This window comes from Petromyzon marinus, chromosome 65 (genome assembly GCF_048934315.1).
Source record: "Petromyzon marinus isolate PM22_M1 ecotype Great Lakes invasive population chromosome 65, UKy_Petmar_22M1.pri1.0, whole genome shotgun sequence".
Lineage (NCBI taxonomy): Eukaryota > Metazoa > Chordata > Hyperoartia > Petromyzontiformes > Petromyzontidae > Petromyzon > Petromyzon marinus.
The window spans coordinates 4,122,996-4,141,645 of record NC_133731.1 but is presented as its reverse complement, the minus strand read 5'-3'; the positions used below and the strand labels follow the sequence as shown (position 1 = coordinate 4,141,645).

The following is an 18,650-nucleotide window of genomic DNA, read 5'->3' as shown; positions in this document are numbered from 1 at the left end:
GGCAGTGTTGAGTCTATGTGCAGTGTTGAGTCTATGGGCAGTGCTGAGTCTATGCGCAGTGCTGAGTCTATGGGCAGTGATGAGTCTATGGGCAGTGTTGAGTCTATGTGCAGTGCTGAGTCTATGGTGCAGTGCTGAGTCTATGGTGCAGTGTTGAGTCTATGGTGCAGTGCTGAGTCTATGGTGCAGTGTTGAGTCTATGGGCAGTGCTGAGTCTATGCGCAGTGCTGAGTCTATGGGCAGTGATGAGTCTATGGGCAGTGTTGAGTCTATGTGCAGTGCTGAGTCTATGGTGCAGTGCTGAGTCTATGGGCAGTGCTGAGTTTATGATGCAGTGTTGAGTCTATGGTGCAGTGTTGAGTCTATGGTGCAGTGTTGAGTCTATGGGTAGTGTTGAGTCTATGGTGCAGCGCTGAGTCTATGGGCAGTGCTGAGTCTATGGGCAGTGTTGAGTCTATGGGCAGTGTTGAGTCTATGAGCAGTGTTGAGTCTATGGTGCAGTGCTGAGCCTATGGGCAGTGCTGAGTCTATGGGTAGTGCTGAGTCTATGGTGCAGTGTTGAGTCTATGTGCAGTGTTGAGTCTATGGGTAGTGCTGAGTCTATAGGCAGTGCTGAGTCTATGTGCAGTGTTGGGTCTATTGGCAGTGTTGAGTCTATGAGCAGTGCTGAGTCTATGGTGCAGTGCTGAGTCTATGGGCAGTGTTGAGTCTATTGTGCAGCGCTGAGTCTATGGGCAGTGCTGAGTCTATGGGCAGTGCTGAGTCTATGGGCAGTGATGAGTCTATGGGCAGTGTTGAGTCTATGGGCAGTGCTGAGTCTATGGTGCAGTGTTGAGTCTATGTGCAGTGCTGAGTCTATGTGCAGTGTTGAGTCTATGGGCAGTGCTGAGTTTATGGTGCAGTGTTGAGTCTATGGTGCAGTGTTGAGTCTATGGTGCAGTGTTGAGTCTATGGGTAGTGTTGAGTCTATGGTGCAGTGCTGAGTCTATGGGCAGTGTTGAGTCTATGGGCAGTGCTGAGTCTATGGTGCAGTGCTGAGTCTATGGTGCAGTGCTGAGTCTATGGGCAGTGCTGAGTCTATGTGCAATGTTGAGTCTATGGTGCAGTGTTGAGTCTATGGGTAGTGTTGAGTCTATGGTGCAGTGCTGAGTCTATGGGCAGTGTTGAGTCTATGGGCAGTGCTGAGTCTATGGTGCAGTGCTGAGTCTATGGTGCAGTGCTGATTCTATGGTGCAGTGCTGAGTCTATGTGCAGTGCTGAGTCTATGGTGCAGTGCTGAGTTTATGGGCAGTGTTGAGTCTATGGGCAGTGTTGAGTCTATGGGCAGTGCTGAGTCTATGGTGCAGTGCTGAGTCTATGGTGCAGTGCTGATTCTATGGTGCAGTGCTGAGTCTATGGGCAGTGCTGAGTCTATGTACAGTGCTGAGTCTATGGTGCAGTGCTGAGTCTATGTGCAGTGTTGAGTCTATGGGCAGTGCTGAGTCTATGGTGCAGTGCTGAGTCTATGTGCAGTGTTGAGTCTATGGGCAGTGCTGAGTCTATTGTGCAGTGCTGAGTCTATGGTGCAGTGCTGAGTCTATGGTGCAGTGCTGAGTCTATGTGCAGTGTTGAGTCTATGGGCAGTGCTGAGTCTATGGTGCAGTGTTGAGTCTATGGTGCAGTGCTGAGTCTGTGGTGCAGTTCTGAGTCTATGGTGCAGTGCTGAGTCTATGGGCAGTGTTGAGTCTATGGTGCAGTGCTGAGTCTATGGGCAGTGTTGAGTCTATGGGCAGTGCTGAGTCTATGGGTAGTGTTGAGTCTATGATAAGTGCTAAGTCTATGGGCAGTGCTGAGTCTATGGGCAGTGCTGAGTCTATGGTGCAGTGTTGAGTCACGGGGCGTGTGAAGTGAAGTCACGGGCGACGAGGTGAGCGCCGGGTGCCACGGTCTGGCCGTCGCGGTCGGCGGTGGCGACCCCCACCACCACCACCACCCCCACCACCACCCCCCGCTCCTCCCGCTCTCTCCGAACCCGACGAGAGAGCGAGCGAGCGAGAGAGAGGGGCCTCGTGAATTATGGATCCGTGGGTGGCACTCACCCCCATTCCCTCCATCACTCCTCCCCTCCACCCCCCCTCCACCCTCCCCCTCCACCCTCCCCCTCCACCCCCACCTCCTACCACCCCGCCCACCCCCAAGCTCTTTATGCACCACCTCCGAGTTCCACCTGGCCACTAAAGTCGCGTGGAGGTGTCCCAGTGCCCATCTCTCTCCGTGAGCTCCATCCTCCTCCTCCATCCTCCTCCTCCGCACGCATGGAGCCCCTTCTCGACCTCACCACCCTCCTCCTCGTCGTCCTCGTCGCCCCAAGCGGCTCGCAGGTGATAGACGGCCGCCCTCATCTCGACCGTCTCCGGAGCCAGCAGGGGGGCGGGGGGGTGAGCCAGGGGAGGTCAAACTCCCCTCGGTTAGTGGGGAAGGGGGAGCGGTGGCACGCGTTGAACCCGTGCCCGCCGGCTGGCGACGCTCGCTGGCAGCGAGCGGGCCCCGCGCTTTAACCACGCTGCGGCGGAGTGAGCCGGAGTGGTGAAGTATGGTCAAACGGGCACCCTTTCCTCCCCCCCCCCCGTGCGATGGGGGGGGGGGGTAGCGGTGGCGAGAGAAGTTTCATTCCACGCGTCCGCTCACGGCGCTTCCGACAACCACCAACCCCCGCCGCCGCCGCCCCCTCGCCGCACCGCGTCGATTGGCGTGGACAACGTTTGGCCATACTTCACCACGCTCGTCGGTGCGGGTCGGTGAAGTGAATGTTGGAGGCGGGGATGGGTTAGGGGGAGGCGGGGATAGGTTAAGGGGGGGGGGTCAGCAGGCCGGCACAGGTATTGTTCGCCACCGATGTAACAGCCGTTTCCGGGGATCGAACTCAGACCGCGCAGGTGGGGTGGAAGGGGGGAGGGGGTGTTCGCCGGATCGGGGTCGGGGGTCGCGTTGCTTTCGCAAAAAGGGGGGGGGCACGGGTGATCGATCTGATCGATTGATCTGATCGATTGATCTGATCGATTGATCTGATCGATTGATCTGATCGATTGATCTGATCGATTGATCTGATCGATTGATCTGATAGATTGATCTGATCGATCGATGGGGCTCCTGGGGGAAGCCGCGCTCGCTGGGGTAGAGAGGCGGGCGGGGAGAAACGGAGGAGAGAGAGGGAGGCATGAGTGTGAAGGAAAGGGCGAGAGGGAGACTGGGCCGGGGAGGTGCACCAGGCAGCTCACGAAGACGTCCGCGACACGACTTGGACATCTGTGGAAAAAAAAGAGCTTCATAGCTCATCGGATTCCTCCGGTATAAATAGTGCTCTGATTCTGAAAAATTAATATTCTAAAGTCGCGATGGCCTTTGAGCCCTTTCCCCCCCACCCCTCCGCTGGGTGTCTTAGACGGACGTTCGGAAAAGTTTGTGGCTATAGAGGAGAAGACACGCAGACGTCTGGAAGGGAAGGCTGTAGGTTAGCGGTGGAGGTCTATGATCGGGCTGGATGGGGCAAACCACCTTGGAGGTTGGGAAGGGGACGTGGTGGGTGAGTGGTGGAGGTCTATGATCGGGCAGAATGGGACAAACCACCTTGGAGGTTGGGAAGGGGACGTGGATGGGTGAGTGGTGGAGGTCTATGATCGGGCGGGATGGGGCAAACCACCTTGGAGGTTGGGAAGGGGGTGTGGTGGGTGAGTGGTGGAGCTATGATCGGGCAGAATGGGACAAACCACCTTGGAAGTTGGGAAAGGGGCTTGGATGGGTGAGTGGTGGAGCAATGATCGGGCAGGATGGGGCAAACCACCTTGAAGGTTGGGAAGGGGGCGTGGTGGGTGAGTGGTGGAGGTCTATGATCGGGCGGGATGGGGCAAACCACCTTGGAGGTTGGGAAGGGGACGTGGATGGGTGAGTGGTGGAGGTCTATGATCGGGCGGGATGGGGCAAACCACCTTGGAGGTTGGGAAGGGGGTGTGGTGGGTGAGTGGTGGAGCAATGATCGGGCAGGATGGGGCAAACCACCTTGGAGGTTGGAAGGGGGCGTGGATGAGTGAGTGGTGGAGCAATGATCGGGCAGGATGGGGCAAACTACCTTGGAGGTTGGGAAGGGGGTGTGGTGGGTGAGTGGTGGAGCAATGATCGGGCAGGATGGGGCAAACCACCTTGGAGGTTGGAAGGGGGCGTGGATGAGTGAGTGGTCGAGCAATGATCGGGCAGGATGGGGCAAACTACCTTGGAGGTTGGGAAGGGGGTGTGGTGGGTGAGTGGTAGAACAATGATCGGGCAAGATGGGGCAAACTACCTTGGAAGTTGGGAAAGGGGCTTGGATGGGTGAGTGGTGGAGCAATGATCGGGCGGGATGGGGCAAACTACCTTGGAGGTTGGGAAGGGGGTGTGGTGGGTGAGTGGTGGAGCAATGATCGGGCAGGGTGGGCCAAACCACCTTGGAAGTTGGGAAAGGAGCTTGGATGGGTGAGTGGTGGAGCAATGATCGGACAGGATGGGGAAAACCACCTTGGAAGTTGGGAAAGGGGCCGTGGATGGGTGAGTGGTGGAGCTTTGATCGAGCAGGACGGCGGGAGCGCCGATTGGCCGAGACAAACATTGGAGTGATCTCCACGAGTCCGGCAACCAGAGGGAAAATAAGGCCTAAGGCGCTTAGACGGTGGTGGGCAATGAGGCTGTGAGGGCAGATCGCGGAGGTCGCTTCTGGTCTCTCTTGGGCTGGGCGCAGCAGCTGCTGCTGGGTCTAGTGGAGGATGGGGAGCGGTGGCAGTGAGGGTCGCCCGTGGTGCTGATGGCCAGGGCCGACTTAAGATTTCGTAGGCCCCTGGGCTACAGGTAATGTGAGCCCCCCCCCACCCCCCCCCCCGCCAGTAATATTTTCGAAAAGAAAACAAAGTTAAAGAAAAATAAAATGAATTTGTACGAGGCGATCAACAAATACAATTCAGCATTCACAAGTGAAATCATTTTTCACTTCATCTCTGGAGGCCCTCTCCAGCTGGTGGAGGCCCCCTGGGCTGCAGGCCCTCAAGCCCCGTGCCTTAATCCGGTCCTGGTGGTGGTGGTCGTGGTCGATGCCCGGGTGTGGTCAAGGGATGGCTTCCTATTGCTCAACCACGTTATGTATGCCGATGATCTGGTAATTGCTGCTCACTCAAAGGAGGAGTTGGAGGCGCTGCTGCTGAGACTCGAGCGTGCCACGAAAGAGGTGGGGCCTTACCATCAGCCCCACCAAAACTAAGCACCTGCCTGGGTATTTTGTACCATCGGATACTCCATCCCCACAACTCCCAATCGGTGATGGGGCAGTTGTGGAGAGAGTGGAGAGTTTCCCATACCTGGGCAGTGTGCTCATGACCGGCAAGGTTTGACAGCAGATGTCTCACTGAATCAATCGAGCGGCATTATAGTTTCATCGGTTGCGTAACGCTGGTCTGTCGCTCCGCACGAAACTTGAGGTCTTCTCAGCCACAGTCATTCCCTCCCTTCTCTATGCTTGTGAAGCGTGGACCCCCCTAATGGAACATCTTCGCCGGTTAGAAACATTTAGGCAGCCTGCCTACGATCCATCCTGGGTTTAGCCAGGCTGGATTGTGTGAGGAGCTCACAAATCCTTGAAAGATCTGGACAAAGTCCCATCGGTGAGCTCCTCCGGCAGGCAAGGCTGTGTTGGCTGGGTCATGTAGCCCGCATGCCTAGCCACCGCATGCCCAAAGAGCTTTTGTTCGACCGGAAAGAGATGGCTAAACGGGCGCGGCACGGGCTAGAGATGAGATGGAGTGATGTGGTACAGGAGGACGTGGAGCTGAGTGGACTTGTCGATGGCTAGTACCAGCAGTTTCAAGATCGGCCTCTGTGGAGGAGGCTCGTGAAGGACGCTGCTGCTGCTGGACAGTTGGGGGCAGTCGCCCTCCAGCAACAACGGAGGGCGGAGGAGCGGCGCTCACAACAACGAGCGGAGCGCCGGGTGGCTAAAGGACAGCAAATTGACACAGTAGTGGGCACAGGTGGTGCATCGGCCACTCATCTCAGTCAGTCGACCCGTGGCACCTGCTGGGTCTGTCCCGTGACCTCCTGCCAGCGGGCGTTCGACACTTCACGTGGCCTCAACGTGCACCTAGCCTGGCACAATCGCCGTGGTGACGACACTGCCACTTAGTGGCGTATGGCGGTTGTTGTTGTTGGTGGTGGCAAGGTGGTAAGGTGGTGGTGGTGGTGGTAAGGTGGTGGTGGTAAGGTGGTGGTGGTAAGGTGGTGGTGGTAAGGTGGTGGTAAGGTGGTGGTGGTAAGGTGGTGGTGGTAAGGTGGTGGTGGTAAGGTGGTGGTGGTGGTAAGGTGGTAAGGTGGTGGTGGTAAGGTGGTGGTGGTAAGGTGGTGGTGGTAAGGTGGTGGTGGTAAGGTGGTGGTGGTGGCGGCATCATCACCGCTTTTGGCCACGATGGCATCTCCATGATTCTGAGAGCCACAAACTAACAAACAAGCCGCCGCCGCCGCCGCCGCTGCTGCTGGTGGTGGTAAGGTGGTGGTGGTAAGGTGGTGGTGGTAAGGTGGTGGTGGTGGCGGCATCATCACCGCTTTTGGCCACGATGGCATCTCCATGATTCTGAGAGCCACAAACTAACAAACAAGCCGCCGCCGCCGCCGCTGCTGCTGCTGTCGCTCGCTCCGACACATTGACGCATCGCGGGGAGGGATGGCGCTGGGGGTGACCGCCCTTCCCTCGGCACCCCGACACCAGTGGCAGTGTGTCGGGGTTCAGCGGAGATCACGAACTCTGTGGTTGTGATTCACGTCGGGGGCCCTGTCCGACGAGTTAGAGCCCCCTAATCCCCTCCCCCTATCCCTCCCCCCCCCATCCCTCTCTACCTCCATCTCCCCACCGCCTTCCACCCTACCTTCCCTCCCCCCATCCCTCCCCCTCCCCTCCCCCCATCCCTCCCCCACCCCTCCCTCCCCTACCCCCACCCTTCCCTCCCTCCCCCCTCCCCCACCCCCACCCTTCCCTCCCTCCCCCCTCTCCCGCCCCTCCCTACCTCCCCCACCCCTCCCTCCCCCACCCTTCCCTCCCTCCCCGCTCCCCCACCCCTCCCCCTCCCCCACCCCACTCTCCTCTTCCCCCCCCCCCCATTCCCTCCCTCCCTGGACGTTGCTGGTGCAGCGCAGCCAGGATGAATCAGCACAGGGCTGGCGGCTCCTCCATGCGAGTGTAGTTGTTGTTGATGTAGTTGTTGATGTTGTTGATGTTGTTGATGTAGTTGTTGATGTTGTTGATGTTGTTGTTAATGGTGTTGATGTTGTTCATGTTGTTGTTGATGTAGTTGTTAATGGTGTTGATGTAGTACTTGTTGATGTAGTTCATGTTGATGTTGATGTAGTTGTTAATGGTGTTGATGTAGTTGTTGTTGTTGATGTTGTTCATGTTGTTGTTGTAGTAGTTGTTGATGTAGTTGTTAATGGTGTTGATGTAGTTGTTAATGGTGTTGATGTTGTTCATGTTGTTGTAGTAGTTGTTGATGTAGTTAATGGTGTTGATGTTGTTCATGTTGTTGTAGTAGTTGTTGATGTAGTTGTTGTTGTTCATGTTGTTGTTGTAGTAGTTGTTGATGTAGTTGTTAATGGTGTTAATGTAGTTGTTAATGGTGTTGATGTTGTTCATGTTGTTGTAGTAGTTGTTGATGTAGTTGTTAATGATGTTGATGATGTTGATTTTTCCGTAGTTCATGTTGTTGTTGATGTCTTTGTTAATGTTGTTGATGATGTCATTGTTGTTGATGTTGATATTTACGTTGTATTGTTGCGAGACCCCTCGGCACAGTCAGCAGCAGGAGCCACGTGATTCGCACAAAGGTTCCCCGTGTAGCCTTCACAGGCTGCCGGGGCAAGTGCTGTTAGGGAGCAGCACCACCTACGAAGGCTACCGGCACTTTGGCACACGAGGGGGTGGGTGGCCAGCGTCACTCCCGGCCGCCTTTGTCTCCCCAGTGGCGATGTTTACTACACACTGCACCGGCTACTCATTTGACCTTGGGAGGTTGGGCGGTGGGGGCTCAGGACCGGTTCAGAGATAATCGTCACTGCTGGTTCAGAGATAATCGTCACTGCTGGTTCAGAGATGATCGTCACTGCTATTGCTGGTGGCCGTGGCAGGGATAGAACTCGGGTAACCGGCTTCGAAGTGCAGCTGTGTCTATCTCTCTGTGTCTATCTCTGTGTGTCTATCTCTCTCTGTGTCTATCTCTCTCTGTGTATCTCTGTCTATCTCTGTGTCTATCTCTCTGTGTCTATCCCTCTGTGTCTATCTGTGTATCTCTGTGTCTATATCTGTGTATCTCTGTGTCTATCTCTGTGTCTATCTCTGTGTGTCTATCTCTCTCTGTGTCTATCGCTGTCTCTCTGTGTCTATCTCTGTCTATCTCTGTGTCTATCTCTGTGTCTATCTCTCTCTGTGTCTATCTCTCTCTGTGTCTATCTCTCTCTGTGTCTATCTCTGTCTCTCTGTGTCTATCTCTGTCTATCTCTGTGTGTATCTCTGTATCTCTGGCTATCTCTGTATCTCTGAGTCTATCTCTGTGTCTATCTCTCTGTGTCTATCTCTCTGTGTCTATCTCTCTCTGTGTCTATCTCTGTGTCTATCTCTGTGTCTATCTCTGTGTCTATCTCTGTGTGTATCTTTCTCTGTATCTCTGAGTATATCTCTGTGTCTATCTCTGTATCTGTATCTATCTCTTAGTCTATCTCTTTGTCTATCTATGTGTGTATCGCTGTGTCTTTCTCTCTGTGTCTATGTCCGTGTGTATCTCTGAGTCTATCTCTGCATCTCTGAGTCTATCGCTGTGTCTATATCTGTGTCTATCTCTGTGTACATCTCTCTGCATATACCTCTTTCCCTGTGTATCTCTGTATATCTCTCTGTATGTATCTCTAGGTGTGTATCTCTACGTGTACATGTCTCTGTATGTGTCTGTGTACATATCTCTGTGAATATCTTTCTGTGTATATCTCTCTCTCTCTCTGAATCTCTACGTGACATCTCTCTGAATCTTTACGTTATATCTCTCTGAGTGTACATCTCCGTGTACACATCTCTCGCAGGCCCAGCTGACGAGTCTGCCCACGAGGACCGCCTACCCCGGGGTCACCACGACTCCTCCGCTCACGGCAGGAGGAGGAGGAGGAGGCACGGCCACCACCACCACCGCCACCGCCGCCACCACCGCCACCACCGCCACGACTCTGACCCTCAAGACGAGCGCCGCGCGTGAGCCTCGCTCCTCTCCTCGTCACGGCTACTGCTGCTGTTCCTACTGCTGCTGTTGCTGTTAGTGCTGCTGCTGTTCCTACTGCTGCTGTTGCTCTTAGTGCTGCTGCTGTTCCTACTGCTGCTCCTGCTGCTGTTGCTCCTGCTGCTACTCCTGCTGCTGTTGCTGTTAGTGCTGCTGCTGCTCCTGCTGCTGTTGCTCCTGCTGCTGCTCCTGCTGCTGCTCCTGCTGCTGTTGCTCCTGCTGCTGTTGCTGTTAGTGCTGCTGCTGCTCCTGCTGCTGTTGCTCCTGCTGCTGCTCCTGCTGCTCCTCCTGCTGCTGTTAGTGCTGCTGCTGCTCCTGCTGCTGTTGCTCCTGCTCCTGCTGCTGTTGCTCCTGCTGCTGTTGCTGTTAGTGCTGCTGCTGCTCCTGCTGCTGTTGCTCCTGCTGCTGCTCCTGCTGCTCCTCCTGCTGCTGTTAGTGCTGCTGCTGCTCCTGCTGCTGTTGCTCCTGCTCCTGCTGCTGCTCCTGCTGCTGCTGCTGTTAGTGCTGCTGCTCCTACTTTGCTACTGCTGCTGCTCCTGCTGCTCCTCCTGCTGCTCCTCCTGCTGCTGCTGTTAGTGCTGCTGCTGCTACTGCTGCTGCTCCTGCTGCTCCTGCTGCTGCTGCTCCTGCTGCTGCTACTCCTCCTGCTACTGCTGCTGCTCCTCCTGCTGCTGCCATCCCTGCTTGGTCACCCAGGGTAAGAGGCTCGCTGAGTCTCAAGACTCATTCTCAGCGGTGGGGTGCCTGCCAAAGCGTTCGCCAGCATAGGACTACGACGGACGATGTCCCCGCTGCGAGGGCGGGGGGGGGGGGGTTTAGCCAATGGGACGAGGGCAACCTGGAGAACCCGGGGTAAAGCCCATGCGGATCAGTGGGAAGAGAAAACCACAGTCCCACTTCCAGCCCCCGTCCAATTCCCTCCGTCCAGCTTCACGTCTCTCTCCGAGCGTCCACGCAACGCTCCCCTCCACCTACCCCACCACCTCCCACATCTCTTACCTTCTATAACCTCTTGCCACGGCATCTCTCTCCCACTTCAGTAAAGAAAAAAACAACAACAATTTTCTTGCTGTGGTTTCCCCAACCTGTTGCGATCGAAACGTCGTGATTTGTTTTATGTTTCCACCTGCTGCGCGACTTTCGCCGAAAGAACCACGGAGAGAGTGGATCACCGCAGTCACGGAAGCTTCAAAAATCTTGAGTGGGGAGAGAATTCAATCGCGGGTCCACAAGACGGAGGCGAAGATCGCCCGCTGGTGCTCTTTCCAGCAGGCCGTTTTGGGGGCAAGTGCGAGTAGCAGCACCACCAGTGAAGGCCGGCACTGAGGCACACGATGGGGGGTGGGTGGTCAGCACCTAGCCCGGCCGCCTTTGTCTCCCCAGTGGCGAAGTTTACTTCGCACCGCACTAGGCACTCATTTTACCTGGGGGTGGCCGTGATAGGGAATCGAACTTGGGCGACCGTCTTCGAAAATCAGCTGTGTCTATCTCTCTGTGTCTATCTCTGTATCTATCTGTCTATCTCTCTGTCTATCTCTGTGTGTCTATATCTCTCTGTGTCTATATCTCTCTGTGTCTATCTCTCTGTGTCTATCTCTGTATTATTCTCTCTGTGTCTATCTCTGTGTCTATCTCTGTGTCTATCTCTCTGTATTTATCTCTGTATCTATATATCTCTGTGTCTATCTCTCTGTATTTATCTCTGTGTCTGTCTCTGTGTCTATCTCTCTGTATTTATCTCTGTGTGTTTATCTCTGTGTCTATCTCTGTGTCTATCTGTCTATCTGTCTATCTCTCTGTATCTCTGTGTCTATCTCTGTGTGTCTATATCTCTCTGTGTCTATCTCTGTATTTATCTCTCTGTGTCTATATCTCTCTGCGTCTATCTCTGCGTGTCTATCTCTGTGTCAATCTCTCTGTGTCTATCTCTGTGCCTATCTCTGTGTCTATCTGTCTATCTCACGGTCTATCTCTGTGTCTATCTCTGTGTGTCTATATCTCTGTGTCTATCTCTCTGTGTCTATCTCTGTATTTTTCTCTCTGTGTCTATCTCTGTGTCTATCTCTGTGTCTATCTCTCTGTATTTATCTCTGTATCTATATCTCTCTGTGTCTATCTCTCTGTATTTATCTCTGTGTCTGTCTCTGTGTCTATCTCTCTGTATTTATCTCTGTGTGTCTATCTCTGTGTCTATCTCTGTGTCTATCTGTCTATCTGTCTATCTCTCTGTATCTCTGTGTCTATCTCTGTGTGTCTATATCTCTCTGTGTCTATCTCTGTATTTATCTCTCTGTGTCTATATCTCTCTGCGTCTATCTCTGCGTGTCTATCTCTGTGTCAATCTCTCTGTGTCTATCTCTGTGCCTATCCCTGTGTCTATCTGTCTATCTCTCTGTCTATCTCTGTGTCTATCTCTGTGTGTCTATATCTCTCTGTGTCTATCTCTCTGTATTTATCTCTGTATATATCCCTCTGTGTCTATCTCTGTGTCTATCTCTCTGTATTTATCTCTGTATCTATATCTCTCTGTGTCTATCTCTCCGTATTTATCTCTGTGTATATATCTGTGTCTATCTCTGTGTGTCTATATCTCTCTGTGTCTATCTCTCTGTATTTATCTCTGTGTCTATCTCTGTGTCTATCTGTGTCTATCTCTGCGTGTCTATCACTCTGTATTTATCTCTGTCTCTGTCTATATCTCTGTGTCTATATCTCTGTGTCTATATCTCTGTGTCTATCTCTGCGTGTCTATCTCTCTGTATTTATCTCTGTGTCTATCTCTGCGTGTCTATCTCTCTGTATTTATCTCTGTGTCTATCTCTGCGTGTCTATATCTGTGTCTATTTCTGTGTCTATCTCTGTGTCTATCTCTGTGTCTGTTTACTGCACACAGCACCAGGTACTCATTTGAGGCTGAGTCGACCTAGGGGACACCCCAGAACCGTTTGGGATAATCGCAGTGCCGGATGAAGCTCGTGCGTGGCATGTACCACGATGTTATCAAGGGGTCCTAAATGACACGAAAAAAAGCACATAAATATTAAAACATGTACATTTTTAACTTGTATAGTAAAGTAATTGTATTTCTTCATTTGCTATACAGCCCAGATAATACGACAAATCGCTAAGCTTAAACACCCGGTCGTTCATAAAAGTTGCAGGCGGTATAGTACTATAGTAATAGAGCAAGTGCAGAATCACTGAACTGGAATTGATAGCTTGAAAGCGTTTAGCGCGGGGCCCTTGAAAGTACGGGTCTCGTAGCTACTACACGTGTAGCTACGACATAGTGTAGCCACTACATAGTATAACTACTACATAGTATAGCCACTACATAGTGTAACTGCTACATAGTGTAGCCACTACATAGTGTAGCCACTACATAGTGTAGCTACTACATAATGTAGCCACTACATAGTGTAACTACTACATATTGTAGTTACTACATAGTAGCTACACGTGTAGTAGTAGTAGCTACTACACGTGTAGTAGTAGTAGCTATTACACGTGTAGTAGTAGTAGCTATTACACGTGTAGTAGTAGTAGCTACTACACGTGTAGTAGTAGTAGCTACTACACGTGTAGCAGTAGTAGCTACTACACGTGTAGCAGTAGCAGCTACTACACGTGTAGCAGTAGTAGCTACTACACGTGTAGTAGCTACTACTACACGTGTAGTAGTAGCTACTACACGTGTAGTAGTAGTAGCTACTACTACACGTGTGGTGATGGCGGTGGTGGCGGTGGCGGTGATGGTGGTGGTGGAGTTGGTGGTGGTAGTGGGCACAGTGGTGGTAGGGGTGGTGGTGGTAGTGGGCACAGTGATGGTAGGGGTGGTGGTGGAGTTGGTGGTGGTAGTGGGCACAGTGGTGGTAGGGGTGGTGGTGGTGATGGTGGTGGTGGAGTTGGTGGTAGGGGTGGTAGGGGTGGTGGTGGAGTTGGTGGTGGTAGTGGGCACAGTGGTGGTAGGGGTGGTGGTGGTGGTGCTATAAATAATGCACACCACGCTCCCTGCTGTGGCAACAATGAAAGGGGGATGGAGGACTGCCCCCCCCCCCCCACCTGGAGGAGTAACCGGACCCTGCTGCCACAGGGGTCCGGTTACCCCCGACTCGGAGAGCCACGACCACGGGAGAGCGATCGTGAGGTCAACATCATCGTCGTCGTCACCATCATCATCACCACCACCATCTCATCCATCACCATCATCACCGTTTCAGCTGATGATTGATGATGGCAGTGGTGGTGATGATAGTGGTTGTGGTGACGGTGGTGATGGTGGTGGTGATAGGGGTTGTGGTAGCGACGTGGTGGTTGCGATGACAGTGGTGGTGATGGTGGTGATAGTGGTGGTTGTGGTGGTGGTGACGGTGGTGGTGGTGATGATAGTGGTTGTGGTGGTGGTGACAGTGGTGGTAGTGGTGATGATACTGTATGGGTCACGGTGCTTGCTAACAGCACTTGCCTCCACAATCTGTTGAGGCTATACGGGGGATCTTTGTCTTTGTGGTGATGACAGTGGTGGTTATGGTGACAGTAGTGGTGGTAATGATCGTGGTGCTGGTTATAATAGTAATTGTGGTGGTGATGATCGTGGTTGTGATGATAGTGGCTATGGTGATAGTGGTGGTGGTGATAGTGGTAGCCATGATAATGATTGTGGTGATGATCGTGGTGGTGATGATCGTGGTTATGGTGATAGTGGTGGTGGTGATAGTGGTAGTGATGAAAGTGGTAGCCATGATAGTGAATGTGGTGGTGATATGGTGGTGATGATAGTGGTTATGGTGATAGTGGTGGTGGTGATAGTGGTAGTGATGATAATAAATATAATGATTATGGTGGTGATATGGTGGTGGTGATAGTGGTGGTGGTAGTCGTTGTCGTGGTGGTGATGATCGTGGTGGTGGTTGATGGTAGTCGTCGTGGTGATGTTGGTGGTGGTGGTGGTTAATGGTAGTCGTGATGATCATGGTGGTGGTTGATGGTAGTAGTTGTGGTGATGATCGTGGTGGTAGTTGATGGTAGCCATTGTTGTTGTGGTCGTGGCGGTGGAAATCATTGTAGTGGTGGTCGTGGCGGTGGCGATGGTAATAATTATAGTGGTGGTCGTGGCGGCGGTGATGATTGTGGTGATGCTCGTCGTTGTGGTGATAATCGTGGTATAGCGGTGGTGAATGGTAGCCGTTGTGGTGACGATCGTGGCGCGCGGTGGTGGCGGCTGATGATGGCCGTGGCGCCGGTTGTCTCGGTGCTGTCCCAGTGCCGGGCCCGGTCTCCGACGTGCGCGTCGCCGCTCTGAACGGCACGGCGGTGCGCGTGACGTGGGCCCCGCCGGCCCGGCCTGCGACGGGGCCGGCGTCGGGCACGGCCGGCCCCGTCCTCTCCTACTTGCTGCGCTACCGCCGCATGCTGCCCGTGTCGGAGCCCAGCCAGGAGCTGCCGGTGCCCGGCGCCAACGGCACGGAGGCGACGCTCACCGGGCTCGCGCCGCGCTCCAGCTACGCCGTGGCGGTGAGGGCGGCGCGCGTTGGTGGCGCACGGCGGTGGTGTGATTTGAGTGGCTGGGTGGTTGTGTGGTTGTGTGGTTGAGTGGTTGATTGATTGTGCGGTTGTTTGGTTGTGTAGTTGAGTGGTTGAGTGGTTGTTTGGTTGTGTGGTTGAGTGGTTGATTGATTGTGTGGTTGTTTAGTTGAGTGGTTGAGTAGTTGTTTGGTTGTTTGGTTGTGTGGTTGAGTGGTTGATTGATTGTGCGGTTGTTTAGTTGAGTGGTTGAGTAGTTGTTTGGTTGTGTGGTTGAGTAGTTGTTTGGTTGATTGGTTGTGCGGTTGTTTGGTTGAGTGGTTGAGTGGTTCAGTGGTTGTGTGGTTGAGTAGTTGTTTAGTTGATTGGTTGTGTGGTTGTGTGGTCGACTGGTTGTTTGGTTGTGTGGTTGAGTAGTTGTTTAGTTGTGTGGTTGAGTGGTTGTTTGGTTGAGTGGTTGTTTGGTTGTGTGGTTGAGTGGTTGTGTGGTTGTGTGGTTGAGTGGTTGAGTGGCTGTTTGGTTGTGTGGTTGTGTGGTTGTTTAGTTGATTGGTTGTGTGGTTGAGTGGTTGAGTGGTTGCTTAGTTGATTGGTTATGTGGTTGTGTGGTTGTGTGGTTGAGTGGTTGTGTGGTTGTGTGGTTGTGTGGTTGTGCGGTTTGGTTGTTTGGTTGAGTAGTAGTTGTGTGGTTGAGTGGTTGAGTGGTCGAGTGGTCACGTGGTCGTGTTACCGCGTGGTGCAGGTGGCCGCCGTGAGCTCCGTGGGGACCGGCGCCTTCCAGGAGACGAGGATGGTGACGACCCCGGACAGCCGTGAGTCGCGGCACAGCAACCACGCACCGCCACTGGGCACCGGGTGGTGGTGGTTGAACACGGTGTAGTGGTGGTGGTTGAACACGGTGTGGTGGTGGTGGTGCTGGTGGTGGTGGTGGTGGTTGATACGACCCAGTGAGTATCTCGTAGAGCCCGGGACCACGGGGGGGTGGAGGGAGGAGGGATCGCGACCGAAGTTCACGGCTAACCCTGACCACGGCGGTAGCGGTGGCAGCGATGAACGAGTGACGAGGAGGCGACCGGCCGGCGGTGACGCCCCCTGCCGTACGTGGCGAGCGAGCACGTGGGTCAAATGTCACGGTTACCCACTCGCCCCCCCCCCCACCACCCTTACCCCCCCCCCCCCGCAGTGCCGGGCCCCGTGCGGGCCCTGCAGGCCATCCCCGTGAGCCACACGGCCATCCGGCTCAGCTGGGGACCCCCACCGGCCCCCGGCGGCCTGGTGACGCTCTACTCGGTGCGCGTGCGTGACGCCGAGAGCGGCGAGCGCCTGTCCTACACCGTGCGCGTCCGCGACTCCGCTCAGTCCACCCTGCCGCCCGCGGTGAGAACTCCCCCTCGTGACCTCTCCCCTCGTGACCTCCATCTAGTGACCTCCCTCTCGTGACCTCTCCCCTCGTGACCTCCCTCTCGTGACCTCCATCTTGTGACCTCCCTCTCGTGACCTCCCCCTTCGTGACCTCCCTCTCGTGACCTCCCTCTCGTGACCTCTCCCCTCGTGACCTCTCCCCTCGTGACCTCCCTCTCGTGACCTCTCCCCTCGTGACCTCCCTCTCGTGACCTCCCCCTTCGTGACCTCCTCCTCGTGACCTCCCTCTCGTGACCTCCCTCTCGTGACCTCCCTCTCGTGACCTCTCCCCTCGTGACCTCCCTCTCGTGACCTCCCTCTCGTGACCTCCCTCTCGTGACCTCCCTCTCGTGACCTCCCTCTCGTGACCTCCCTCTCGTGACCTCCTCCTCGTGACCTCCCTCTCGTGACCTCCCTCTCGTGACCTCCCTCTCATGACCTCTCCCTCTCGTGACCTCCCTCTCGTGACCTCTCCCTCTCGTGACCTCCCTCTCGTGACCTCCCTCTCGCGACCTCCCTCTCGTGACCTCCCCCTCGTGACCTCCATCTCGTGACCTCCCTCTCGTGACCTCCTCCTCGTGACCTCCCTCTCGCGACCTCCCTCTCGTGACCTCCCTCTCGTGACCTCCATCTCGTGACCTCTCCCTCTCGTGACCTCCCCCTTCGTGACCTCCCTCTCGTGACCTCCCTCTCGTGACCTCCCTCTCGTGACCTCCCCCCTCGTGACCTCCCTCTAATGACCTTCCCCTCGTGACCTCCTCCTCGCGACCTCTCCTCACCTGGCCGCTCGAGCATCGGCCCCCCGAGCACGACCTCTTGACCCCCACCGCGCGCCCCTGACCTCGCCAACCACCGACCTCCAGATCTCGCCGACACTCACGCCTCCGCTGACCCCGCCGCCGCCGCCGCCGCCGCCGCCGCCGCCGCCGCCCCCGGCCACGGCCACGGCCACGGCGGCCCCGCCGGGTGGCTCGACGGCCGCGTACGACGCCGCCCGCGACGTCACCTTCCTGATCGGCGGCCTGCGGCCACACACACGCTACGCCGTCGAGGTGGGCGCCTCCACCGCCGCCGGGGAGGGCGCCAGCTCCTACCTGGAGGTCCGCACGCCCGAGTGGGGTCAGTCTCTCCCCCTCCCTCACACCCTCACACCCTCCCTCCCATCCCTTCCTCCCCTCCCTCATCCCTCCTTCCCCTCCCTCCCATCCCTTCCTCCCCTCCCTACCTCCCTCTCTCTCTCCCTCCCTCCCTCCCTCCCTCCCTCCCTCCCTCCCTCCCTCCCTCCCTCCCTCCCTCCCTCCCTCCCTCCCTCCCTCCCTCCCTCCCTCCATCCCTCCCTCTCTCCCTCACTCACTCACTCCCTCATCCCTCCCTCCCTCCCTCACACCCTCCCTCCCATCCCTCTCTCCCTCCCTCCCTCCCTCCCTCATCCCTCCCTTCCCTCCCTCCCTCCCTCCCTCCCTCCCTCTCTTCCTCACTCACTCACTCCCTCATCCCTCCCTCCCTCCCTCATCCCTCCATCCCTCCCTCCCTCCTTCCCCTCCCTCCCCTCCCTCCCTCCCTCCCTCTCTCACTCACTCACTCACCCCCTCCCTCCCTCCCCTCCCTCCCCTCCCTACCTCCCTCCCTCCCTCACTCACTCACTCCCTCCCTCCCTCCCTCATCCCTCCCCTCCCTACCTCCCTCCCCTCCCTCCCTCCCTCCCTCCCTCTCCCTGCCCTCTCTCCCCGTGTCCCGTGGGAGTCTGGGTGACTCACGGGGTACCGAGTCTCTGCCGCATCCGTTGCCAGAGCGAGCCGCTCGCAGTCGGCAGGCCGCAAGTTCAAATCCCCGCTCGGCGGGAGTTGACACCGACCCATCATCATTGCGCCTCCCTCCCAAGGGGTAGATAAAATAAGGCACCGCTTTGCGAGGCGGGTTGGGCGGGGCGGGGGGGGGGGGGGCGGGAAGTAAATAGCTGTTGGCTTATGAATAGACCCGCCCCCGCCATAGGAATGGGGAATTTCCACCGGAGATGGAGCACCAATGCGCCGGGCCGCGTTATCACCGCCGCTGTTCGTGCCACCTGATGTGAGTAACCGTATCGGCGGCCGGTAACGGTCAGTGCCGGTGGCGCGGCGGTACGACACGGGGGGGGGGGGGCTGGGGAGGAGCGGTGGAAGGGCGAGTGGAGAAGTGGAGGAGTGGAGGAGAGGGAGAAAGAGAGGGGAGGGACGAAAGGAGAGGAGAGAGAGTGGGGTCGGGGGGGGGGGGGATGGACAGAGAGTTGAGCGAGGCAGGGAAAAGTAGATGGTAGCAGAGGGTGCTGAGAATGAAGAGAGGAGAGCTTGAAGAGGTAAGATGCGGGACAGAGTGGAAGAGATGGAGAGAGAGAGAGAGGGGGGGGGAGCCGGGGGAGGTGACGGTGATGACCGTGATGCTGGC

At 55.7% G+C, this 18,650-nt stretch overlaps 1 protein-coding gene across 1 annotated transcript in view; it reads left to right on the top strand.

Moving 5' to 3' along the window:
• Positions 1-2,209: 2,209 nt before the first annotated feature.
• The window catches only part of LOC142906478 (phosphatidylinositol phosphatase PTPRQ-like), a gene marked incomplete at its 3' end in the record, with an annotated part of 28,063 nt that continues 11,622 nt past the window's right edge, over positions 2,210-18,650 (top strand). Inside the window, exons 1-6 of the mRNA XM_076054359.1 lie at positions 2,210-2,360; positions 9,112-9,277; positions 14,566-14,816; positions 15,568-15,637; positions 16,009-16,202; positions 17,090-17,345. Coding sequence (XP_075910474.1) covers positions 2,295-2,360; positions 9,112-9,277; positions 14,566-14,816; positions 15,568-15,637; positions 16,009-16,202; positions 17,090-17,345 — 1,003 coding nt within the window. The remainder of the gene's footprint in view (positions 2,361-9,111; positions 9,278-14,565; positions 14,817-15,567; positions 15,638-16,008; positions 16,203-17,089; positions 17,346-18,650) is intronic.